The sequence below is a fragment of the Nothoprocta perdicaria genome, unplaced genomic scaffold (genome assembly GCF_003342845.1).
Source record: "Nothoprocta perdicaria isolate Ctin4 unplaced genomic scaffold, notPer1 scaffold_137, whole genome shotgun sequence".
In the NCBI taxonomy this organism is placed as follows: domain Eukaryota; kingdom Metazoa; phylum Chordata; class Aves; order Tinamiformes; family Tinamidae; genus Nothoprocta; species Nothoprocta perdicaria.
Genome location: NW_020454505.1, coordinates 1,438,643 through 1,465,820, shown reverse-complemented (window position 1 = coordinate 1,465,820; position 27,178 = coordinate 1,438,643). Strand labels below are relative to the sequence as shown.

General features: G+C 38.0%; 1 protein-coding gene across 5 annotated transcripts in view; it reads left to right on the top strand.

Annotated features, from left to right (window-relative positions):
- The window catches only part of NBEA (neurobeachin), a 462,643-nt gene that overhangs the window by 260,192 nt on the left and 175,273 nt on the right, over positions 1 to 27,178 (top strand). For all 5 annotated transcript variants that reach the window (XM_026033944.1, XM_026033943.1, XM_026033942.1 and 2 more), the window contains exon 39: positions 23,041 to 23,165. In XM_026033944.1, the coding sequence (XP_025889729.1) occupies positions 23,041 to 23,165 (125 nt within the window). The remainder of the gene's footprint in view (positions 1 to 23,040; positions 23,166 to 27,178) is intronic.

The following is a 27,178-nucleotide window of genomic DNA, read 5'->3' as shown; positions in this document are numbered from 1 at the left end:
CTGAATTTTATGGATTATTTATTTTTTTGAATTTTTGGTTTTAAAAACTATATGCCTGCACATATTTCTTAACAAGCTGAGTAATGCAGGAGCATTTTCTACATGATTTTTTTTGCATAGCGAGGGGTGGGTCAAGAAAGCAATAGGAATGCAAAAATGATGTGTTATTTCCATGATCTAAGTGCTCTGCAGCAGCAGCTGAGCAGCTCACTGTTATTCAATGCTACATTAACTTTTCCATTAATGCTGCTGCTATAAAGTATGAAGCCCTTAAGCACTGTGAAGTTGCTGTCTGATTTTTGTTCGTATACGTGGCTGCTGTATATTTGCATATAACGACCATTATATGGATGGTCACCATCATTACAGTTTAGAAGGTCGTTCTCTTATTCAGAATACAGTTGGATAAGGAAAAACCTTAATAGAAGAAGAGTTCACTGTGAGTGTTGTCTTTTAATTGCTCTGCTTATAGGATGGAAATCCAAGTGGCAACAAGAAATTTTGCTTCTGGAAAAAAGATATTTTCAAAAAAAAATTCTCCAAAAGAAATTGGATGCCATGAAAAAAATGGGGAACAAAAAAATCTTTTTGGCCAACATTTTTTTTCCCAGAAATTATGGCATGTTATTTTTACATCTAGTGAAAATTTTATGTATTTTCAAAATTTTGCAGAGTTTTTTGCAACTGAACAGTAAGTGATGATTTGAACAATGCTTATTCAAGTCTATCATGGATTTATTTTTATTTTTTTCCCTGAAAATGCACATGTATATGGGAATAGTGGATTTAACAAGTGCCATTAACAAATCATAGGCATTAGTCCATGGATGGTTGCTCTGGGAAGACATGCCAACCTTTCCACTCACTCTCCCCTTCAAAATTCATGGTACAGTTCATAGAGGGAAGTGAGATTCATTGTTCTGCTATGTAAGCAGCCACTTGATGGCCCCAAAAATGAAGTTATGATCTTGGTAGTGCCAGTAAGGTGACTCCTTAACATTAAATAAATCATTTCAGCCTTTGTGTATCTGCCGAGCTTTCCTCATCTGTAATACACAGGTTATAGTGCTTTGCCAACAGAGTAATTTGAGATCTGTTGATATAAAAGAAGAAAAGCTTAAAAAAAAAGTGCTGAATTATGATCTTGTTTTAAGAGGAAGATTGTAAATATTCAGTGGTTTGGTGTCTTATTTTTACCATGCTCTAGCACTATAGTTCCACAATGGGTTCTTACTATGCCTAAAACTCCCTTTGTTTATCAGGTTGGTGCTTAAGATCAAGCAACATCTGAATAAGAGTTTATGTGACGACTGGATATAAAGTATTTTCTAGTTGCATGCAGCCATTGTGGTTGCACTGAAGAGTTGTATTTCTAGCATTTGTGGAACTGAATGTAAAGGCATCTCTGATTAGACTAGCAATTCTGTATCTGCACATTCAGTGAAGTTGTTTTATTAGTTATTCTGCACTTTTTACTCCCTGCTTTCGGTTGCCTATTTTATATGATTTTTGTTATACTGACAATTTTAGTGCAAGTTCACATGTTTGACTTCAGTATTTTTTGCTTCTAAGTAAAATTAGGAAGGTGATTTTAGTATCCAAATTGTGGAAATATTGTTCTATATTTTATAAAAGGATGGGTCCTAAGTCTACTGAGGAATTCTACCCCCAATTTCAAGACATTGTCTTGTAGGAGAATTTAAAATTAATGTAGTCTTGTCAATATGACAATATTGCATTTATTTCAGAAATTTTTCATTACCAAATATTAACATAATGATTTAGGAGTTTCTCGCTGCTTACTGATCACTAGTCTAAGTAGCCAATGTTCTAGGTGTATATTTACCAGTCTAAACCATCTTGGGTGCTGCTTGTAGTTCATTCCTGGACTTTGGCCTTCCAGGGTAGAACTGCAGTTTTTCTCATTGACTTCCCATATGCTGCTGATGAAATACTTGCACATTTTTATCTCGAGTATATTTCCTCTGTATTTGCTGGCAGCAGTGTGGCATTCAGAAATATTTGTGGTCCTATTTAGGTATCTGATAAAGGGGCTTTTGAGGAGTGGAGAAGAAAAGGGTAAAAAAAAAGTTATTTGTTCAAAGCTACAGATTAATTCTAGATCCATACACTTGAAAATTGATCTACAAAATTGCACAGAAGTTTCTTATGATTATCAGTTTAAATGGACCGTCATAAAACCAGTAAGTATGAGCAAAGTAATTTATAAAAATATATTGTGTTTTGAATGCCTAGGAATAATAGAGCACTTGGATATCACAAAAGGCAGGATAGATAAACCAGAGGTGAATTGAATTCAGCGTTCTCGTGTAGTGTTGTGTGCATAAATATAGGATAAAGATTTTTGTTTCATGAAGTAACTAGCAGTTTCTACTACAGGAAATTCCTTTTCTTTTGATACCTGGGGAATAAACAAACAAGCAAAACACACACACAAAAAAAAAAAAAAAAAGCCCACACAAAAAAACCAGAAACTCTTCCCTGCATCATTAAGTGGCTCTGAAATTGCAGGGAGAAGGTTAGTGCACGGATTTAAATAACTTAAAGTTCTTCTTTGTCCTTGTGTTAGTAAAAATTGAGCAGAATCTCAATGTACGTGATCAAAAAACAAAGAGAGGGTTTATTATATTCTTTGGTATGAATCCAGTTAAAGGTTAATGTTATTACTCGGACTTTGAAATTAAAAGGCAAAAATATATTACTGAAAATATAATTTTAACAGTGGTTTGCTATTGTGTTGGAAACCAGATTTCATTTAGTTCAGTAGAACACTGTATTTTGTTTACAAAATAAATTTCAATATTTTTAGTATGGCAGGTGATGAATGTTCTCCCACAGAGGTTATATCAGAAAATCAATATTTGTAAAATTGAAACAGTATAGGTTTGTATTGATCCATGTGGCTAAATCAAAATGAAAGGCTTTGTAACAGCTTTCTTAGACAGCCTGCTACCCAGTAATGGCAAACTATCAATTTTAGCTTTCCACTGATAAATCAGCTTGAAAATTGGATGTCAATTTTTTTTTTCCCCAGAAGTAGTGATTTTTTTATGCCCTCTAACCTTTCTTGATGTGTTAGATTGGTTTATAAGACTAAGCTCTGCCTTTTTGAAAGCAGTTGTCAAAACTTGACATTTAGTTATATTTTGAAACAAAACCTAAACTCCCAAAGCCTAATTTTATCTACTGGCTGCTTGTTGGTAACGGTGTATTTGAGCAGGAGTGTGTTTTTAACCTGGTAAATGGCTGTGGTGCAATATTTCAGGTAGAGATGTTTCTCCCTTTTCTGATCTCTGGAGTTCGTAGAGGTCAGGTCTTCAACAGCAGCTTTTAGAAACTAATGCTCCAGAAAGTGCTTGAGCTTTCAGGGCTGGGAAGATTGATTTTTCTTTAATTGGCTGATTCTTTTTCTTCATTTTGTGCTGTTAGACTTTATGAAATGATAACAAGTCCCTCAGTTTTAGCTGCTGATCACGGGCCCCGAGCTCTTCAATGGTCACTCACTGTTTTTAACGATGGAGGAAAGAGGATCCGTTTGTCTTTCCTCAGCAACCAGACAGCAGGAGAGACCTTGCGATGGTGGGGGGAAGACCCTTAAGCCGGGCCTGGCGCTGTGCTTTCCAGTGACAGCTGACAGAGCCTTAGCCTCGTGTCAGCAGCGCAGCATATAAGTTAGCTGGAGTGCCTATTGATTGTGAAGTTTGCTGCTGTATAATTACTTTCTGCTGTAGAAAAATGTGGTGCGTATTGATCGAGACGGCGGCACCTGACTCGCCGTTTCCCTTGGCTAGCGGTGAGTGTCATCTCTCCGCCATGATAAATGGTAACGCGCCGCGTCAGCGTAATTACTTTGTGCTGAAATGAACCTCCCGTACCCCGCTCCCGCTCCCGCCATCATCATCTTTATCTGAAGGCCGTGATTTACTGAACTAATCATCCCCTTCATAACGGCCCTTCGCCCCCTCCCCGCGCTCGGTGCCCGGTCTAATTGCGGCTCCGTACTATTACTGAGAGGCCGAGCGGCTCTGCTCCGAAGCCACCAGGATAATTCTTCCCCGAGCTCCTGTCACCCGCCGTGGGCCTGCAGCAGGGCGGCCCTCGCGACCCCCTTGTAACCTCCCTGTTCCGTGTTTACCCAAAAAATAGAGAAGGATGAAGATGTTCACTGTTTTGGCACTGCTTTTTAAGTCCCGGAATCAACTTTACTAATGCAGGAGTAAATTAAGAAACCTGTAGTGTAAACTGCCACAGTAATTTATAAAGGTAGCCCTTTATTTTTTTACAGAGCTGTGTAGATTCTGGTTACACTGTCTTTTGAGAACATATAAGGCTGTCTTTTCACGATATGCTGCTGGAACAGCTTCATTTGTAATAATCGTCACAATTCATTTAGTAAGAGTTTTAAATGTAAGATTAAAAAAATACGTTCTGGCTATTTTTCCCTTCACATTGACTTCTAGTAGGTGACAAATGCGTTATCAGAAATAAGGATATTGAATTTATTGCCAGAACAGAAAACTATGGTGATTTGTATTGTTTGGCACCTCTTTAATAGGGAGTTTCAATTTGTTATCAATATTTCATTAAAACTCTGTAGCATGTTGTTGAAAATGGATTTGTGTTTACTTGCCAGTAGTGTAATATGGCCCTGGGGTAATGACTTTTTGTTAAGTAATGTTAGTTAAAGAAAATCTGGCAATAGTTTTAGATCATTTTAAGACAGCTGTGAAGGGTTTGGATAAAGGTCATTTTCAGTGATTGTGCTTAGTTAAATAAATGTGAAGGGTTTCACAATGGGAATCTTGCTTTTCAGTATGCTGTCATAAATTTCCCTTTAACACATCTGGGAATACAAAGTAAAAATGTAGTTGTTTCTGCCTTGAAGGCAGTATATTTTATATTTTCTTTGCTTTGTTTGTTTTCCCCTTATAATGCTGTTTATTCACATAACTAGAGTTCAGAGGTTTTACTTTGTCATAAATTAAATCTTCTATTCTCTGACAGTTTGTGGGACCTGCTGGATATAATTTTCAAATGGCTGTAACTTGAAGATTTTTTGCTGAGATTTAGTCATTAAAAGTGTTAAATTTTCTGACAACTCAACCTCTGTTGTGACCCTGGTTCAGTGCTTGCTCTCTCCCTTGGCCACAGCTGGCCTCTCGCTGTTCACAGCTGAGAAGTGAAATCAATGCTGGGTCTAACAGAATGCAGATGAAAGCCATTCTGATCATATATAGTCATTTCCCGTAATTTTATCAGCCTTCAGTTTCGTAAATGATCTCTGGAAATCATTGTTTGTCCATGTGAATACACGATCGAATTTTGTGTTAAAGTGTGCAGTCTTTTTGAAAAGCAACGCGTTCTTAAGCTTGACTAGTGATACGCGGCTCGTATTGACACGAGGGGCTTTCTGAAATACCAGTCTGCTCCTCACCCCCTTCCCTGCTCCGAGGAAGTGGGACGTTCCAAGTTGAATCAAAGAGCTGCTCTGGGAATCCTGTAGATTTTGAGCCTTTGGAATCTTGTGAATTTAGTTTTTAATGTCCTACAAGCTTCGGAGTTGGAAAATAAGAGCTCTCGCCACATGTCCATCCACATTCCCATTGATCTCTCATCCCTCCTTATTTTTATTTGAGCAAGATTGGCTGGAAAGCTGTGTTGCAGTTCTAGGTGGCAGGGTATGATGTAGCTTAATGCTCCAGAGGTCACAGGACTACAATGAGTTTGATGGAAAACAGCCTTTCTCCTTATTTTAAATGGTTCCTGCTTTGATTACAGGCATTTATTATAATTATCAAGAGATTAGTCTGTTGTTATAGAATCCTTGTAATGGAACCATTTAAAAGGAATATAATGGCAGTTTATTGGATTTTGCAAAGGAAAAAAGAGCAGATAAAGTGGTGTTTTTTAAATGGATCAACGGCTGCCCTAAGCATACTGATTTTTTCTTTTGTTTAACTTCATGTTTCTTTATCTTTTCCAGCAGTTTTAAGTTACGTACTAAAGAAGGTCCAACCATTTTTTTAAAATTTTGAAGAAAGATTTTTTAATTAAAATATTTTCATAGTGGTCTAACCCTGCACAATTTAGCAGTAAAAAAATACTCCATTAAAAATGCCCTGTAATTAGACATATCGCAAAATGACTATTTTCTTCTAGAGATGCTTTGTGCTTTTATAATATACACAATTTATAAAAAAAAAACAGTAAAAATATTGATTAGAAACAACACATGAAAGAAACTGCAGTTTCTTTGCTGTCACTGCTTGAAGTGTAGCTAGGCTGATTTCTATGTTAGCAGAGTATCATAATGTGGGTAAAGCTGGTAAAACTTGGTGACTTCCTTCCATGTCTGTATCAATTTCCCAAACTACACAGGTTACTGTTATATTTACTGCACTTAATTATTTGAAAAGAATAAGTGTTTAAATTGTACATTATTTTATAGGAAGGTTGCAGAATAATATCCACAGCCTGGCAGGGAATGTTAGTAGCAGATGACGTTAAATAAAATAAACAAAAGCTTCTAAAACTAGTTTGTTGATAGTAGGAGCTGTATTTCCAAACAACTGAATTTCCCTTTATGTATAAGTCAGTTTTATCTTTTATATACACAGCTTCAGAGATCCGGGCCTAGCTTACACTCATGCAAAGAAGAATTTCACAGCCTAAGTCCTCCTGCAGAGAATGTGCTGGCCTAGGTTTGTTAGCAGAGCTGCCATGTGAACTCACCCACTACTTGACCTTCACCTGAGGAAGGAAGTGCCTGATATGGCACAATTTTGATGGCACTGGGGAAACAGCCCCAAAACAGCAGTGGGAAGTGGCTTAGCTCCAAGGTACCAGAATTGTATCCCAAGCCTGCGGGTCCCATGTCCGTTAGTCAGCGGTAGAGGAGGCCTGGGCAGGAGTGTAGCTTTTCCCTGGGAGTGTTTACAGCGAAGCTTCCTGAGCGTTTCCCCCCAGCTTTCAGCAGTTTGTACCTCTGAGACTTCCCGAGGCAGAGGTGATATTCCTGAGTTTATAACTTAGCGTGGTTTGTTTTTCCTTCATGAAAGGAAACATGTAATCACTTCTACAACTCATATAAACTCCTGATAGCCACAGTGTCCCCAAACATTACATTTCACAGCTTAAGTATGTGGTGTGACCAATTCACACAAGGTGCTCCATCCTGCTTTCTTTGTACCTGCTGCCTGAGAACTCCCAGTTCTCCCAAGTTTTTATGAGGAGAAGCAGTGAGTCACGGCTGCCTATTCACTGTCTTCATGCCATTCATAATAGTAAAGACTTCTAAGAACTCCTAAGTCATCGCTTGGTTCTTTAGCTGGGTTTAGCTGGTTTGAAATGACGTTGTCCGTCTTCCAGGAGCCTGCCCTAACACGCTGTAGATTATTTTGGAGTCGATCTCAGTTAATCCTTCCAGCTGGAGCTGGTTTGCTCTGTGTAATAGCAAGGAGAGGAGAATGACACACACATGTACGGCTTGGCGCTGCCTCCCCATCCACCCTTCCCCATCTGGGGTGCGCCAAGGATTTATCGTTGGGAAGAGCTTCCCCAGGAATAGTTAAAGCTTCCTCAAGCCAGTCCATGCATCTACACTGACTCCATAGTTTCAAAAGGAGAAAAACAGGCAAAAGTTGGATTCTAAATTGGAGCAATGCAGTAACAGCCTGGGCTCAAGCCACGTAGATATAGTCCTTCCACTCCCTATTCCAATGAATGCTTTACTAGTATAAAGCAAGATAGCATCATGAGGAAGGTCTGACGATGCTCCATCCCACCACACATTGTTCATTCATGGGGGAAACGTTGTGTCAGCCAGAGCTCCGCTTGTAGAGTTGTATTTATCTTCAGATAAAATCAGCTGCAGCACTTGAGGCACAAGGTACTGCTGGAGTGTGTGTGTGTGCAAGGGGCAGCTCCTTGTCCAAGCCTGGTTTATTGTGGTGGGCTTCCACCAGGCAGTGAGAGCCTCGGGAGGCCGTAGATGTCGTACTCTAAAGTGAATTGTATTCTCACGTCTTTATATACTGTGAAGTTAAAAGTAGATCCCTATTTTGCAGTGCTTAGTAATGGCTTCTCTTTTGTGTATATATATATATATATATATATATGTGTCTTCCCTTTCATATAGATATACACACACATGAGAGGTGCAACAAAAGGCGCAAACAATCTTTTTGCAAGTTTGAACAGGTGGAAAATAGAAAGAGCAACAACAATAATTCCTCCAGTGGTGATACATCCTGAGCATTTAATGAGATAAAGTAATATTTTGCTAAAAAATGCATTTGAGGAATAGTAACTACAGTAATGTATTCTTCTTCCTCTTTCTAGCAGTTTCCATGTGTTCCAGTGCTGTGTCTGCTGCTACCCTCACATCATTGGAGCATTGTGACTGTGTTATACTCGTTTTGTTCTGTTATTTTGGCATGCTGCCAATGGTCTCCTATGCAACAAAAGTAGAATAGAATTTTTTTTTTCAAGAATTTATATCTTGCTTAAGCCAGACGTGCACTTAATATCTGAAGGGGCAGTTTTCTAACCTGATTGTTTTCTTCCTGCTTAATTTCAAAAGCCTGCTACATAATTGAAGGTTTTAAAGACGTTCACTGAACAGTTTTCATAAACATTTATAGTGAAAATGCCAAGTATTATAAATAAATGAGCCATTACCTGTTCATCTATCCATTGCCCGTAATGCTTTCCATATTTTCCTTCTATTGTCTGTTTTGGTTTTCATTTTTTATTGTGATCCAGCCTACCCTAAATTCCAACTGTGAACATTTCCATGCCCTGGTTCAGTTTAGTGACGGCAGAATAGACTATAAGGGACAAAATGGCAGAGACTGGGTTTGTGAGTATACACTAGCGGTTGATGAAACTAGAAAATGAGTGTATGAGAAGGGCATATTTCTCAAAAACAGCTCTGAACTCTCTGTTTCTTGGCACGATGATGGCCTTGCATGGTGGGAAGCAGTGCCAACCATAGCATTACAGCCACGGCTTTATATTTAAACCTGAACATGTTACCCATGCATTGCATGTGCTAAGTCCATTTCTTTTCAGTGATTTCTGATCACTGAATTTTAATCTTTTACCTGACGTGAGCAGTTCTGAAGGCTGCAAAGCGATGTGCGAGCATCAGCAAAGGGGATCTTTGTTGCGCAGGCGTCGCCAGTCCTGCTGCTGACCAAGGACTGGCTGGACAGCAACACCAGCCCTGTTCCCGTCGAATGGCTGTAGAGAAATTTCAGCACATGTGATCCAAGGAATGGGAAGGAATAAGCTCCCAATTACACTGCTTTCTCGCTGCTCATTGAATCATCACAGTCAGAGCCATTCACGCCACCGTTGTTGAATGAGAGCGTTTTCCCATCATCGGTTTGTTGAGCTGTACTGCATAATATGGCTAAGCTGATGTTAGCAGTATCAGCATGTTGCAGAGTCTCCATTAAGCTACAGAGATAATGAAACTATTACATCTTTTTAAGGGTTAAGATAAACTGAAGTGTTTTTTTTTTTTTTTTCTGGGAACAAAAATGCGTGTTTTTCAAAAACACGTAAGACATGTGTGACAGATTCTAGATGCAAATAAAAAGAGCAGCAGGTTCATAATTCAGCTTTACCAATGCAGTGGAGGAGATGATTGTCATTAAAACCATCATAGATCTGCTCTACATGGCACATGCAGTTTGAAGCTACGTCACCAATTACAGTGATTATAGAAAATTTACAGAAAGACAAAGATCAAGTTGAGTATGATTAAATGGGTAATATGGGTGTGATTAAAGCATCTTAATTTAGGTGGTTTTGAAAAAGAAAGACTCAAAGTCAAGATCTTAGTTATAAATATCTTCAGAGAAACAATATACATGAAATAGCTGATTTCTCTTGATAGGATAACTATATAGCCTTATGCTTGTTCAGTTAAGCATTGGGAAGAAAACTACACAACTGTTTAGCAGTGTAGAGTTCAGGTCTGACATTCACTTCCTTCTGGATATATTGGAAGCTTTACATTAGTTTGGAATTTCCCTTCAGCTGTTTACTTGAAAAAAAAATCAGGTGTTTAGAAATGCAGAAAAAGTTAATAGATTTTCCTAGGCTTGGCTGTTATTTTTACATGTTATATGGCAGTTTCTATATATGAGTCTAGCAGTATTCAGTGCCTAGTTCTCTCCATGGCCTATGAAATGATGTGGGGCGATTAGTTAAATGTCCACAGTGTTGACATCCAAGGTTAGATAAAAATGCAACTCACCTTTCCTTTGGTATAACTCGACAGCCTAAATCTTCCAGTAAATTACTAGCGACCTTCCTGGTATTGAAGTGCTCCTCCCAGACTGCAAGGAAGGAAGGAAAGAAGCCACCAGTGCATGGCACCCTTGGTCCCAGTGGGAAGAACACTTTCCAGAAAGAGGTGGTAGTCATCCTCATGCCAACCTCAAACCTAATTCCTGCCCAGCTACAGGGCGGGGAGATCTGCAGCAGGTGAATGAAGCAGGAGGTTTCAAAACACTGAAATTAAGGAAGGGAGAAAGCATACAGTGTTTTCTGCCAAGCTGGGCAGTAAAAATTGGAGAAACTCTGAAGCAGACAAGACCTGTTAGTTACTCTTAGGGCACATGTGCCTTTTCAACACTTTGAGAAGTGTTTTGCAAGCCCCACTAGGAGCTTTGACAGGACAAGCTCTGGATGATCCACATTCACATCTCTAAGAACGTTGGTAAGAAGAGATCCAGCTACAGATTGAGACCAGCTCCGTTTTGTCCCCCTTTCTTCCACTTTTGAACTCCAGAATGATGTCTGTTCTCAACATGCAGCTTGTAGTTCAGTCACAGGAAGGTTTTGATTTGTGCTTGCTTTGGATCAGGAAGATTGGCTACCTGTGCTCTGCACTGGGCTCCTTCTCTTGCCAGATGTGCGACTGCTTCTCCCATGCGGGCAGGTTTCCTTTCTGGTGCAGTAACTGGGTGCAAACTGCTGTTTTCATTTCTCATCCTCCATTCAAATTATGGCAACAGTCTTCATAAATTATGTAGTGAACATGTAAAGGATGAAATTAGCTTAATCAGAAAAGTTAATGATTGTAATTTCTCAGGGGGATTCTATATAGAAAAGCTCCTAATTTACTATAAATTGATCCTACTGCTGCTACCAATATTTCTTTAGCTATAAGTTTTGAGTAAGAACATGTACATTCTATAAAAATATACATTGTAAATATACATTGCATATTATACTTGTAACTCATACCGGTATAAGAAATCATACTATAACATATCAGCTATGGAAAAATATGAACTATGAAAGTACTTGGAAAATGTAAAAGAATACAGATGGTCATATGTCACTGTTTTTTACTCCAGTTAAGGAAAAATTCTGCTGTGTCTTCACAGAATAAGTTCCAACTTTCGTCTAGGATAACATATTGCAAAATACTTCATAGCAAAACTTATGTAGTGCTTATTTCCTCCCACCCCCCAAAAAAAATCAAGAAAAAAAAAGGCAATTTTAATCCAATGTTACTTTTTTTTATGTCATGTCTGCTTTTTCTCCTGTAAGTTCTGCAGAGCTGAAAATAAAGCATTAGGTCATACTGGTATATTTTGGGATGTTTTATAGAAGACTTTTTCTATAGTTCTAAAGAATCCTTTGACTGTCAGAAACAGTAAAGTATAAATAGAACATTTTTGATTTGTTTGCCAAACTTGTTTCATAACTCCTACAAAAATTCCCAAGGAAAAAAAAAGTTAAAATTATATTGCCATTTATTTCATATTACAATAAACCTGGTGTATTGCCTAGCACTCCTGGCTATGCCAGTTAGCAAATATTTATTTCATCAATACAAGTTACATTTGTGGTCAGAATAACTACACACCAGTAGAGAACCATCCACTAACTTGGCCATCACGTCTCATGTCCTTAAGAAGAGCATTAGCTGTAAATCCTAAGGCATAGTTACCTAAGGTATTAGGTATATCTTGAAAAAAATATGGCAGAAAGTGCAATACTTTAGACTTTTGTAAATTTGGAATTCAGAGACTTCCAATTACCACCTTGAAACAGCATTTTTGGAAACAGTTATTCTCTTAAAACAGTGTGCTATTAGAATTGCAGTATAATAAAGAGCTCTGTGTGATGAAAATTAAAACAATTACTTAGGTAAGACTTGATTATTTATTCATTAGATTTGCAGGACTGCTGCTGCTAGTTGATGGGCGTCAAGGAAGCTAATTATTTCTTCACCTTGCCAGGTTTGTAAGTTCGCTGCCTTTAAGCAGTTGCAGCTTGAATAATGTATAACGGTTTGAAACAGTAATTCATTATGGTTTTTTTTTTTTTTCAGAAATAGTGTCAAATAAAAAAATAGGCTGTGTGACTTAGTCCTGGAATAGCACTCTTAAAATATTTAGATAAATCTTTTTTTTTTTTCCCTCTTCTTCTGGTAAACCTTTTGAGAGACAAAGTTTCTATTCCTGAATGCCATTGACTTTGGCTCATGAGCAGGGATAGATTCTCTTGGGATAACAGATGTGAGATTACCCATCCTAGCTGTCCCTGCAGTTTATGTTAAAAGTACAGTTCTGGATTTTAGGATTAATTGTTGCTGATTTGCCTTGAAACCAGACTGTAAGTTGTTGCTTCTTCACTAGTTGTTTCAGAAGGAGTTCAGACACCTGAGCACCTGGAACAGAGCAGGCAGTTGGGCAGCATCCTCATCTACAATCCCAGATTCCTACTCATAAGTAATTTCCACTTATAAGTAATTTCTGCTTAATAAGTCAGAGGCTTTTGTGTTTAACCTTTAAATAAGGGCACAATGCACCTATGTTTTCAAGCACTTTGACAAGTTCTGTCATTTTGGATGCCCACTTTGAAGGCTTGGCTTGTTTTATCAGTTGATCGAGTACAGTGACTCAAACTGAAACACCTTTTAGCTAGTGCCAATCCCTTCTGGAACTGAAGGTAAGTCAAATGAGTCTACAGATCTTTTTGAGAAGCTACGAGACTACTTATTATTATATTTGTATAATAGATAAAAGAATCTCTTGAGATACCAAGATAATGCAAACAAAAATTGTACTTCTTGTAAGAGGTGCCTGCCCTGTTAGAAAGCTTGCAGTGTCTTCTGACCTCAGTGATGTGCTAGTGCAGGCAGGATAGGAGTGACGTTTATAGAAAGCTGAGAGGGACCCAGAGATGGCTTCCAGATGTGCTTATGAATGATGCATTATCTAGATTTCCTAAAACAATAGCGTTTTTTTTTTTTTTTTTTTTTTTTTTTTTTTGCCATTTAGAATTCAAAGGGAAACGACTGATGTTTTATTCTTCCAGAAATGTAGGAAGAACAAACTACCTAAGGAATCTAATGGTGTAGCTTGACTCTGTATCAAAATGTCCTATCCCTTACGGAAATAGAGAGCATAGTACTCATGCAGAAGGGAAGGGAGGCCACCTCCTTGGGCTTTCAGTAAATTGCTCGCTGCCTTCCTTTTTATGATGCTAATCCTGATGCAATCAATGCAATTCTGTGCAAGAACGAAGTCAGAGAAGGAGATACTCTGCTAGAGGCAAAATGTAACTATGAAACAGTTTCCCCTGCCATCTTACTTTTCACTGGTTGTAACAATAACAGTCCTTTTGCAACCAGTTATTCACTTTCTTAAGACAGAATTGGAGTCTCCATTTTTCTAACTAAAAATGCATTTTGATATTCTTGGCCGAATTTCTATTCTTGGTCAAGAATAGAAGTATTCACCTGTATTTTTAGGCAAATCATGCCAACAGAATTGTTGCTGAAACAATATCTAACACAGTTGAAGCTCAAGATATTACCTACATTAAATATCTGCTAAAAAAGAGCTGTAATTCTGTAAATAAAAGCATACAGGGTAGTATCATGTATACCATGTATTACCGTAAGCACTCCATCCATTAAAAAAGTTAGTTTCTTAGTTTTTGATAGCTATCTTGACAAACGATAGTCCTATTACTTGAGGACTGCTTTGTATTCTTTTCAGTGAGCACCCCCATGTATTCCTACTTTAATTCAGTACACTGTTAATCGAAGAAGCAAAATAATACTGCTGCCAGCAGGTGGTATACTTGTACAAACAGAACAGCTGCATAGAAATTTTTGTTTTAACCTTCTTTTTTTTTTCCAGAAATCAGTATTTCAATTTCTTTCAAGTGTTGATAAAAAGTCTAAAGTATAAATTTCCATTACAGTATCTGATCCCTTGTTTTTGTAAATTAATTTCAATCTTCTGTTTTTTTCATTTTGAAATCTACTTTTTTTTCTAGTTACGTTTCTTGACCACAGTAGGAGTAGGCCAGGTGGTGTCATTGTAACTATCACTGACGTGCCATTATTATAGCAAATTCACTAGTAAAAAGGTAAAATACATAGATTTTTCCAGTAAATGGGAGGATCATTGGCAATATAGTTTTTGTCCCGCTTTTACATAAATTAAACTTTTAGTCTTTTTTTTTTTTTTTTTTTTTTTTTTTTTTTTTTTTTAGATCACAGGGAAAGTCACATGATACAGAACACATTGAAACAAAATAGGTGTTTTTATGTGATTTTCTGTGTTAAGAAAGGCAAGCTGAAAAAAGCCAGGAATTGAATACCTTAGAACATTCTTCCCCAGCATTTTAGTGGGATCTTTGATCAATCTTCTGGTAGTTTTTGCTGTCATTTGGTTTGTAGCTATTTCTTTGTCCTTCATTATTAATGCAAGAACTTGAGTAACCTGATAATAGGAGAAACGATGTGATGGCAGTTTTCAAAGGTGACTCCTCTGCTCCTCTTCTGTTGATTAGTGGTAGTTCTTACCAGTGCCTTTGGTTTTGGTTTTGTGCTGTCTTTCGCCTGTATTGCAAAGTCCCACATGAAATCTGTGCCAAATTGTATAGTTATATCTAATAATTCTTCCATACTATTAAAAAAGTTTGATACTAGAAGTAGGAATTATAGTTGATGTAAATGGAGGATGTGGCAAGCTGCTAAATCAAGTCATACAGATAAAGAGGTGGTTTAGCATGTGATCCAAAACTCTCTAAAGTCAAGGTCAGTCTTTCCAAGTGTGCTACAAGATATTCAGGATATTCAGGATCCAAGAGATATGGCATCATAGGAAGCTCTGATATATAAAGGGAGGAGATACCAGCCTGAACTAAAATGAGATATAGATATTATAACTGTAAATACTCTAACCTTTATATTTGGAGTCTCATCGGAGTGTGTGTATGGTGTATGTGTGTCTGGATATATATTTAAGAAACATGTTTTAGTGCTGTAACGTGGATGGACAGTCCTAGCATCACTGACCTGGAAGTATCCAGTAAATTAGGGTATTTGTGTCTGTAACCTGAACAGCAGAATAAGAAGGCAAATAGGTAGACTGCAGAACTACTTCAGATGAAAAACAAGCTAGATGCTAAGGGAAGCAAAAACTAATTACAAAAATAAGTGCCCCCAAAAAGTAAGTAAGTATGATAGTAAGTATGAATCAATGCCCCGTAAAGAGATACTAGAGAGGTGATCGTTAATAAATTAATATTTTAATAAAGATGGAGTTCATTAGAATCATGAACATCATAGAATCATGGTTGGCTACATGTGACTCGTGAAGAAAGCTAAGCATGGGATAACAGAGCTGATAATGAACAAGTAGGATGTGTCCCTACAATCATATTTCATGCTATGGAATTGGATGATACTTGTGTGATCAGAAATTCAAACCAATCCTTCCATTTTTCAGTAAATTAAATACTAATGTAAAACATAACTGTAAAACTGCTAGATGCCTATGATAGAACATAGTTATAGAGAGGAGGGGAGCAGAAAAATATGATTTTCTATTTTAGAGAATATCTCAAAATGTACCAATAAAATGTTGAGAAGATGCAATGTACTCCCTTTAGGAGAATATCGATGTCTAAGCTTTTCAAATTGTTTATCAACGTGAATAATTATTTTGTCTGCAATTAATTCCGATTGCTAAATGCCATCAATTCATGTAACTATTGAATTTCTCCTGATTTTTTCTTAATAAGCCTAATCAAGGGCTGATTGGCCTTAGTGCCCAGACCCTCACCAGCCCTCATGGGTTTCTTCTAGTAAAATGTTTCCAGATTCATCCCTCTTAAACTCTGTGATTTACAAATTTTGACTTTTACTCTTCACTCTGTTATTCCAATTTCAATAAATATATTTTAAAAATACAGAACCTCCAGCCCTCCATTTGAAAATGTCAGCTCTGCTTTTGGAAATATGCACAAATTTGAGAGGACCATAGTAGAAGAATTCTCAGATGGGCAGAAACCAAGGGATTTGGTCTGCTCAATCATATCTTTATAAGGTTATAACTTTTAGAAAAATACACTTCTCTTGAGATTCTGGTAGCCGCTGGTATTATCACCAAAACCCTTCCCTAGAGTTTTCTACTCCTTTTCTTGCAGCCTTTGTATCTGCCAGTGATATTTGATTTATTATTCATTCTTTCTGTTCTCATCCACTTTTACAATTATTTCTCTTTCTCTGCTTTCCATAGTTATTTGTTTGCTTCTTACCCTCCCATTCCTTTTAAATTTCTAAACTCACTGTTTAGAACAGTTTAGTTCTCACATCACTGTTGGTTTTCCTTCACCAGTCAATAATTCCATCTCAAGCCCTTTATCTCTACTTTTCAATTTCTTTGCTCCCCTTTGTGGTTTTCCATTTCACAGAATCAGATAAATTATTGTTGGAAGAAGCATTTTAATTTACTCCTGCTTAACAATAATGATCCTTGTGCATGTGTAATTATGAAAAATATGTCACATTGCTGTTAGAGGAATGTCTAAAGATGCTTTTGTAATATTTTCACCATCTTTCTCAATTTTTATTTCATTAGATGTGTTAGATTCATGGAGATCCTTATTCCCAATCTGAATATTTCTAGTTTGCAATATTCTTAGTATTATTTATATTAAAAAATTATATATTTTTTTCCAGTTTGGGTTTCTGTTACTTTTTCCTTTACTATTACAAAATTTCTGCTCCTCCTTTTGCCTTTGGGAAATGTTTGGGAAATGTTTCCAGTATGTTTTTTTTTCTTTTTTTTTTCCTTTCCATTCTTTTTTTTATTATTATTTTTCCCTCCAAAGAGTCATAATTCTGAACTGCAGAAGGAACAGCTCTTTGTTTCTCTATCTTTTAAACATTACAGAAAAATAGGGATCATTCTTGACGTGACAGAGCAGCGGCTCCGGCCTTCCCTGTGCTGTTCCGCAGTGCTGTGAATTCCCGGACCCGCTCCCAGGCCTGTGACCGACCTCCCTTACCAGACAACTTTCCCCCTCCCTCCGGCCTGCGGGCTTGTTCCCCTTCATTAACATATTCATTAACATGTTCAAACTTAATCTTTCCCATCTGGCAGCCCATCCTCTGTCAGTGTAAGGATCTTTTATGGACGTATGAACCGCTATCCACTGTTTGTGTTTGCTTCTAGTTGCTGTAGCTGTAGGTGATGGACAGCAAACCGTAGCATCCAGGAGAAAGATGTAGCAGGCAACAGTAACAGGGAATTCAGGGATTTCACAGCTCTGGAGCTGCTGTCACACATGTGCCATCCTGCCTGGCACTGGGGTGAGCAACATCTCGCCATCCAGGACAGCTAATGATCAAAAGTAAAACAAAACAACACAAAACAAAAAGCTTCCCATCCTCTGCTTCGGAGCAGGGACTAAGGTGTTAACAGAAGGTGTTTTCCAAAGGCTTCTTTAACAGGTCTGTGCCATGAAGACGTTTTGCAAAGGCCAAGGGGGCTCTGCTGTGCAGGCGCCCTTCCTACTCTAAATTGGTTTGGTGGCAGAGCACTAAACAGTTTCCTCTCAAAGAGAACAATATATGGGGTTACCTTAAGCACGTTATTAAAGGTCTGTCCTAATTATAGTCCTTATCCCAAAAGACACGGAGCGCTGTATGGTACGGGAGCAGAGGTACTACACGGGATTGTGGGCAGCTCTGACTTTTAGAGCAACCTGCCCTTGGGAGCCTTCAAAGCTGTTTGCTGTGAGTTGTATCAAGGACCGCGTGGGCTGTCTGGGGCAGCATAAAACCACTTTGCCTTTGCAGCCCATGCTGACCTTTAGCAAGATGAAATGCTGCTTAAAGTAGGAAGAAGTACACGGTGAGCTGCTAAATGGAGACGAATGGGAGTCGTGGTGCTGAAACAGAAGATTATATCCTTCAGTATATGTATTGAAATAGGACTTTTTCCCTTATTTTATTCCAGACAGATCTGAAATATTGGATTAAGTTCACAACATGCACGCCCCTTCAAGTAGAATGTTTATTGTAAAATCATGGTTCTGTATCAGCCCTTATTTATTATTGAATTATTGTGAAGCTTTAGACTAGAAAATCTCTAGAGGTCCCTTCCAACCTCAGTCCTTCCGTGATTCTGTGATCAGACATAACTCAGAGATACTGCAGGTTCAGTTCCAAAGCACTACACAGAAGTCAATCACACAGTATTTTTTATTGTTTCCAAATGCATATAAAAGTTTTGTTTACAATATACCATAGTCTATTAAGTATGCAATAGCATGATGTCTAAAAAAGCAATGTAAATACCTTAATTAAAAATACTTCATTGCTAAAAAGTGCTAGCCATCATCAGAGCCTGAGTGAATCAGAATCCTCCTGCTGATGGAGGGTCTTGCCTTGGTGTTGATTGCTGCTGACTGACCAGGGTGGTGGCTGCTCAAGCCTGGGGTGGCTGTGGGAATTTCTTAAAATAAGAGAGCAGTGAAATTTGCTGCATCGATTAACACTTCCTTTCACAACAGATTTCTCTGTAGCATGTGATGCTGTGTGCTGTTCACTAATGTATTAGTGTTCACTAATGTAATGCAGTGTGTTCAGTGCATTAGTGTTTTACAGTAGGACTTCTTTCAAATTTGGAGTCATTCCTGTCAAACTGTGCCGCTGCTTTATCAACTGACCTGTAATATTCTAAAACATTTGTCGTCATTTCAGCAATATTCATGGCATCTTTACTAGGAGTAGATTATATCTCAAGAAAACACTTTCTTTCCTCAACCATGAGAAGTAACTCCTCATCCATTAAAGATCTATCATGAGATTGCAACAGTTCAGTTGCATCTTCAGGCTCCGCTTCTAGTTCTCTTGCTCTTTCCACCACATCTGCGGTTACTTCCTCCACTGAAGTCTTGAACCCCTCATCCCTGAGGGTTTGGATTAGCTTCTTCCAAACTCCTGTTAATATTGATATTTTGATGTCCTCCCATGATTCCCAAATGTTCTTAATGGCATCTATAATAATTAATCCTTTCTGGAGGGTTTTCAGTTTACTTTGTCCAGATCCATCAGAGGAATCTATGGCAGCTATAGCTTCACAAAATTTATTTCTTAAATAATAAGACTTGAAAGTCAAATTTACTCCATGGTCCATGGGCTACAGAATGGATGTTGTGTTAGCAGGCATAAAAAACCCATTAATTTCATTGTCCATCTCCAGCAGAGCCCTTTGGTGAGCAGGTGCATTGTCAGTGAGCAGAAATATTTTGAAAGGAATTTTTACTTCTGAGCAGTAGATCTCAACAGTGGCCTTAAAATATTCAGTAAACCATGTTGTAAACAGATGTGCTGTCATCCAGGCTTTGTTGTTCCATTTATAGAGCACAGGCCGAGGAGGTTTTGCATAATTCTGAAGGGCCGTAGGACTTGCAGAATGGTAAATGAGCCCTGGCTTCAACTTAAAGTCACCAGCTGCATTAGTCCCTAACAAGAAAGTCAGCCTGGAGCTTTGAAGCCGGGCATCGACTAGCTGTGCAAATCCTAGATGACATCTTCTCCCAAGATAAGGCTCTTTTGCCTACACTGAAAACGTGTTGTTTAGTGCAGCCACCTTCAGCAATTCTCTTAGCTAGGTCTTCTGGATAACTTGCTGCAGCTTCTCCATCAGCACTCGCTGCTTCAGCTTGTGCTTTCATGTTTTGGAGATGGCTTTTTGCCTTAAGCCCCCAGAGCTAACCTCTGCTGTCTTCAGACTCTTGCTGTGCACCTTCCTCACAGTGCTCAGCCCTCGTGGAATTGGGCAGAGTTCGGGCCTTGCCCTGGGTTAGGTTTTGGCTAAAGAGAAGCTTGTGACTTGTTTGATCTCTGATCCAGGCCACAAAAACTTTCTCCATATCAGTGATACACTGCTCATCAAGCAGATTTCTCTGATTTACCTGTTTTAGAGTAACTGTAGAGTATTTCAAGTAACTGTTCAGTTACAGGGATACAGGCATATTGCTGCTTTGAAGTATGCAAGTAGCTCATGAATGGATGCTATGAACTTCTGGCTCTTCCAAAGATTTTCGTTGAAGTATGCATATTTGTGGAGATTTTCGTTACAACAAGCTTGATTCAAAATGTCTAAATGTGGAGGAATGAGAAATTACATCTACTCTAGTTGGCCATGAGAATAGGATTATTAGTAATATATAATTTATAAAAATAAAGCTTGTTAAAATATTGCACTTGTCACAGAAATAAGTTACTAAAGAAACTTATTGACTTGATTAAGTCATTTCTAGGGAAAAAATGGTTGTAGCAGGAAAGAATGTGGATGATTTGCAGATGTTCTCCCTTCTAGGACTGACTTTTGTCTAGTGCAGCCTTAGGAAGTGTAGTTCGGCTTGAGTTACTGGCACTGCTTAGAGATACCTGGAGCCTACATAGAATCCTTAAAAATGTTAAAACCTGGAGAATATCAACAGGATTAGAATACAAGTACTTTGAAAGTATTATAATCTTCTCAGCTGAACAGTCTCTTGTGGAAGCTAACACAGGTTCACAACAAGCATGTCTTTAAAAGAGGAGTTTTCATTAATATCTTTACTTTGTTTTGTCATGGCTTATTCTTTGAGATGGAAGCAAAGAGGGAGTCACTTGCCTTTCATAAAGAAATCCCTGTGGAAAAAATAAAAAAGAAAACCCTTTACAACTACCTTCCTAGTCATCTCTTTAGAACATAGACTTGGACTGCATGAGAAGCTTTAAGCTCCCTACTTTAAACCAGAGAGCAGTTGTCTGCCTTTTTTTTTTTCATTAATATCACATGAAATCAAGGAAATTTAGCATTTGTAGTAGTATTGATCAAAGCTCAATGTAGGAGAAGAAATGTTGGTCTGATTCTTCAGTCTAACACGACATCTGTGAGCGAACGCAGTATGGTGATACAGAGTGGACTATTTTACCTAGCAAAAAATAATTGGTACTCAGCAGAGCAAGGTATTTCTGTCTCACAGCATGCAGACTAGGTCATTAATGATGCATCTGCATCCTGTGGGAGCTCAGAGTCGCTGCCTCCCTGCAGGCAAGATGCTGTGAGTTGCTCTTGGTGAGAAAGCAGCTCCCACTGAAGTCCTGCAGATGCCTCTTCATTGCTGGTAGAGAAGGAAAGCAATGCTTCTTTTGCAGTCTAGAGTAGCTCCTTCAGCTCCTAGACTCAGGGAGTACCTGGTGAAAATGTCATGCAGAGTTGAAATATTTGACTAAAAATTGATGATTGGCTGCTTTTGAAAATTGGTGCATGGCTGGAAGGTATCCACCTTCCTCCAATGCTGTGCCCTCAAGAACTGATCCAGGGTCTGGTTCAGCTGTTAGTAAAGTTGGACCAGAACTCATGCAAGCATGAAAAAAAGTGGCTAAATTGACTATAAATAATAAAAGGCCAACTGTATATTAGCATATTTTTGCATTTTGCTTGGAAATGCCCACCAGTGCAAAGCTTTTCAAAATGAAGGCAACATAGAGAGCACTGGTATAACAAGTATTAAGTGAAAGACATTCAGCAGAGATGTGGCTCATACTAGTGAGTTGAGGACTGATTTTCTTGAGCTGCTTTCTTCAGCTCGTGTCTAGAGTTCTGCAGATAAAGTGAAAATCACTGCTCTACAGCAGTGGTTACCTAGTTATGGCCTGCAAGGTCATAATAAATGACTGTAGAACTGTATTAACGTGCTTCCACCTTCAGGTTGGATGATACGTGTGCATCCACATTTGGGGAGTTTGATAGTGATCCAGAAAGTTCTTTAAATGCTGGCTTAAAATATAGTTTTGCCTGAATATCCCACAGTGTACATATAAAATTGGCTTGGGAGACATTCTTGATGATAGAGTCAGGTAGTTAAAAAATGGAAATGGTCATTTCTTTAGAAGTGAAGGTGGGTTGGATACCAAATGATTGCGTATGTGTGTTTTGAGTTGAAGATAGATTAACAATGGCTTATATCATTCTGTAGAACTTCACTATTGCGCTATTGCTTTTGAACGTATAAAGGCAATGTAACATGAAGATGGCCGTGGTCATTAATGCCTTGTACTAGCTGGAAGCTATAAAATCATCCTAGTGCTCTGTTAGTGCTGGAATAATAATTTACCAAGACAATTACCACATGGTGGAATTTTTTTGCTGCTCTAATTCAGTGTTATTAATAATGAATAAAATTGCAATTTTCTCAGGTTGCTAGGGGCAGTGGGGAATTATTTCAATGAATATTTCAGCACATTAGTTTAATCATAGTTCCACAAAATTCAAGTGGGCAATATTTTATACTTCTAAGTTCAGTCTGCTAAGGGACCATAGTCATTAAATTGCAAACTATTTGCACTGAGGTCCATTCTATGATTTACAAGCCTTGTTAAAAACACTGTAAAAGAAAGCAAGCTGTGCCATTAATACTTGTAATTTGATGCTGCATTTGTTAATGGGCTCAGTGTGATTAATGTTTTTAGCAGCAGGCAGAACATTTGGAGACAGCCAGTGCTGAGCTTCAGCATGTATAAATGCGTATAAAGAAATGTTGGAATATTGCATGTTTGAGTAATACATGTTTTTACAAGACTGTATTCCTGAAAGAGAAAAGCAGCGGCGAAATTAGCTGTAATATATGTAAATAGAGCGCAAGCTGTGGTGGGTGCTGATGGGGATGTTCTTTATTTCCTAGCCAACTGCACGACTTCTGGCGCCTGGATTACTGGGAAGATGATCTGCGCCGGCGGAGGCGCTTTGTCCGCAACGCTTTTGGGTCCACTCATTCCGACGCCCTCCTGAAAGCTGCTGTGGAATATGGTCAGTACTAACTCCTGCCTCAGAACATAACGTGTAACGCTGTGTTCTGCTTGCCCCTGGATGTCTGAGAGTTGTAGCACTTAGTTCTCGGAACAATTTCTGAGAATTGCTAGAACATGTTGTTATAATGGGGATTCTTTCAATCTTCATGCTTTAATGAACCAGAAGGCTTGAGTTTGTGTGCTGATAAATTCTCTAGTCCCCAGGAGATTCACATTGAACTTCTCTAGCATTCCCAGACACTAATTTTGAGACACTGGTAAAAGTAACCAATTTTGTCTTCAAGTGAGAAAAACCTCTCATGAGAGAGGAATTAACTGTTTTGTTTTGTTTTTTTTATCGGATACTTTATCTTGACATATGTCATCTCACCTCAAAGTATATTTTCTGCAAATGGGGAAACATAGATATACTTGTTTAAAAGCAGACTTCAAGGATGCTTAGAGCTGCTTTTGTGAAGCAAATAATGTCCTGACCACATAGGAACTTCATTCTAGGAGTTTAAGGATTAGAAGATGTTTGGATTTCATGGAGAGATGGCTGGGATATAAATGAAAAGGGAGGAATAAGCTTTCAAATTCACTTCTGTCTTCCGAAAGTTTCATGGGTTTTAGTGGACTCTGAACAGCGGTCTGATCCTGGGGACCTGAAGAGTCTAAAACTCATTTATTTCTCAGGTCTGAGCGAGGGCAGTTTATGTATGAAAGACAGGGATTCTTTTAGAATGTTAAGATGTTTTCCTGATCACTTCTTTTTTAATCCATAATCTTGGAGGAAAAAAAAAAAAAAGGAGGAGTATGAAAGAGTAAAACTCCAAGGAACCACACAGGAAAAACTGAGGGAAAGAAAGTTGACAGAAAGGGAGCTAAACCTTCTAAACCTTTTAGCTGATATGCAGCCAAGGCTAATGGTACTTAAAGTTCTTAATATGATAGGTACAAAGCCCACTCCATATAAGTGACACATTTCACTAACTTTGTAGACTGATGAAGAAAATCACAGAATATAGCTGGACTCCAGAAAAAAATAGCTGTAAAATCCAAAAAATAGCTGGGCTTCAAGCAAAATTAAACTTATAAGTGAATATCTACCTGTGCAGCTCTAGCAACAAGCATTATTTAGTATTTATCAACATGTGAAGGCTATCATGTGCAGAGCTTTGAGTCATAAACTGTTCCCCAGTGGTATATTGTGCATTTGATGATGTGGTGGACGTATATTTTATCTACATTCTTCCAAAACATTAAAACACATATCTTGTCAGAGATGGACACAAAACTGTTCTAATTATTCCTTCTATAAGGCAAATACCACAGTGGTGGACTTTCAATGTTATACCAGCTTAAGAGTCCTCAAGAATATTCTTAATATGCTTAATATGTCAATTTTAGTTTTAAATCAGCATTGAAACAGGAAGAAATGTCATATATTAACTATCACCACGCTTTAGGGGTCAGTACTATCTGTTCTTAAAATCACAGGGGCTTTCTATTTGCTTTGGTAGACGTTGTTTCATACCTTCACGGTAGCAATGTGTGGGATAGGGTTGTGCTGATGCTGGAAATGGTTTTGTCTTTTTATGACAATAATTATACAAGTTGCATTTGAACAGGTTCAGCTTTACAGATTGCACCTGTTAATGTGGTGCTTTGTGCTCACCTATCTGGCATTTTTGTTTAGGCAACAGGTGTCTTGTAGTAAAGCTAACCTGCAAGGCAAGGCTATAACCAAAAGAAATGAAAAAAAGAAATGAAAAAAAAAAAGAAAAAAAAAACTACAGCAGTTATAGTTTCTTATTTGTTCCATACAATTTCGTCAATTTTATAGTACTGACCTGTTAGTGCTTGAGGTGAACAGGAAAATCAAAGCCCAGACATTAAAGCTCGGAGGACAGAGGTGGTGTCTGTCAACCTTGTAGATTGAATTAAAAATTAGAGTGATTAAAGTTCCCTAGTTTGCAGCATGAAAATAAATAATGCTGAGTAAAACTTTTCCATATATATACAGACACACACACACACAAATATATATACATAAAAATTAACATATAGAATTTTAAACCAGCGTGCATTAAAATTTTAATTCATGGATACTATCTAGATGTACTTGCTCTTCAGAGGCTTAAGCCTGTAGATTTTAATGCTGAAACTTTCAGCTGACCTTTTTCTGTAAAAAAACATCCTTACCACTGATGTTATTTTTATGCCTCTTGGTGTTACTAATGAGTTGAATAATTTATGAGGTTGTCATGTGAAAAGGATTTGGTGCAGTTTGATGTACTTCTAGCCCCTGGTGTTGGAATGTGATTAATAAAGAGCTGGAGGCAGATTTTTTTTTCCACAGGGCTTAACTTTCCTTGTATTTTTTTATTAGCTTTGTTTTGGTAATTTGGTTTGGAACAGTTTGATAGTAAAATGCCGCTAACTTCCAAAGCTAAGCATGATATCACAGTACAGAAAGAATTTGAAGCATTTCTTTTTAATTATACTCCATAGTTTTCCGGTAACAGATTTTTTCCTGACCTCAGATATTTCATGTGTGAGAAATAAACTGTTCATCACAGCAAGATTTGTTGAGCTGTTGTTATATTAATAGCAATCTTTCATCTTGACTGGTACCTCTAGTGCAAGAAAAGCTATTTTGAGCACCAGTGAAATAGTGGGAACATCTCATAAGTTTTTGTTATCTACATTGACTGTCAGTAATCATTTAGGGGTTGTGCATAAATATTGCAGTGGAGGAATGTTTAGTCAAAGCCTAAGTCAGCAAGCTCCTCAGTGTCTACGATCAAAGGCATCAACTTAAATAGGTCTGATCAGGCATTGCAGAAGAGGGCAGGCAGTTTCAGCTGAGCAAAAATCACAGAGCAAAGATGACAAAATTAATCAGTCATTTCTTTGGCAGTAAATAATAAGATATGCTGAGGATTACAGATGAGAGAATTGCCAGGTTCCTTGGAGATACGCCTGCTTAACACCTGATTTATCGGAGCTTGTGCAGCCATCGAGATATGACCTTGATAAATAAGAGAGTGCTCTACAGCTTCTCTAGAATTAAATCAGAGTGGATGTTGAATATATGGATGCCATAATTATATTATAGTTTCAGTCATCAAGGAATAGAAACTCCTCAGAAACGAGAACTCTGCGAGTCTATGCATATGTTTGAGAGAAGCAATAACAAACTGTTTAAAATTATTTAAAAGCTATATATTACTGTGTATATTACTGTGGTATCAAAACACAAACTATAAAAAGAGATTTTAAATAAGCTGGAAATTTTTCGTAAAATTTTGTAATGTAAGAGGAGTTTCAATATAGTTGATTAATTGGTAGCTTAAAAAGGAAAGAGGAAAATAGAGATCGTACAAGAGATTATAGACACTAGTTCTTTCCCAACCATTTTACTCTGAACAAATGCATAAATAAAAATGAGTGGAATATAATGTTGTCATGAAATATGCAGATGTGGCCCGGGACACAATGACTCTATCCATGTGGTGAAAGAACTGTCTCTTCCCGTTAATCGCTTTAGCAGTTTAGAGTCACTGAAGATTAGCACAGATGAGCCGCTATTGTACCTCCCTGGACAGTGCAACAGAATGCTGCTCCACAAAGGTCATCCTGAGAGCAAAACAGGGAATTTGTTAAGCTTTGGTCTGGCGGTCCTTGAGACGGTGTTCTATGAAAATATTTCGTGTAGCAAAGGACCAAGGAAGGCAGTTCTGGTTTGCAGTGGGGAACGTGCACGTTGGAGAAGTGTGTGGCTGCCTGGTGAACATGCACACACGGTCTGGGCTGCAGCATCTGCCACACAGACACGTGTGAGCCGGGTCTGTAGCTGCCTGCAGAAGGGAGCAACACTCCCCGTGTTTGTGCTCGAGAATATTTCGCTGGTTAAATTGTGAGAAATCCTCAATGCTTAAAATAAGTTCTTAAAAAATACCCTCATAAAGTAGTATGTACTACATTTTTTTGAGACGTAGCTACAGATGTGTCTCAAATGTGCACTAT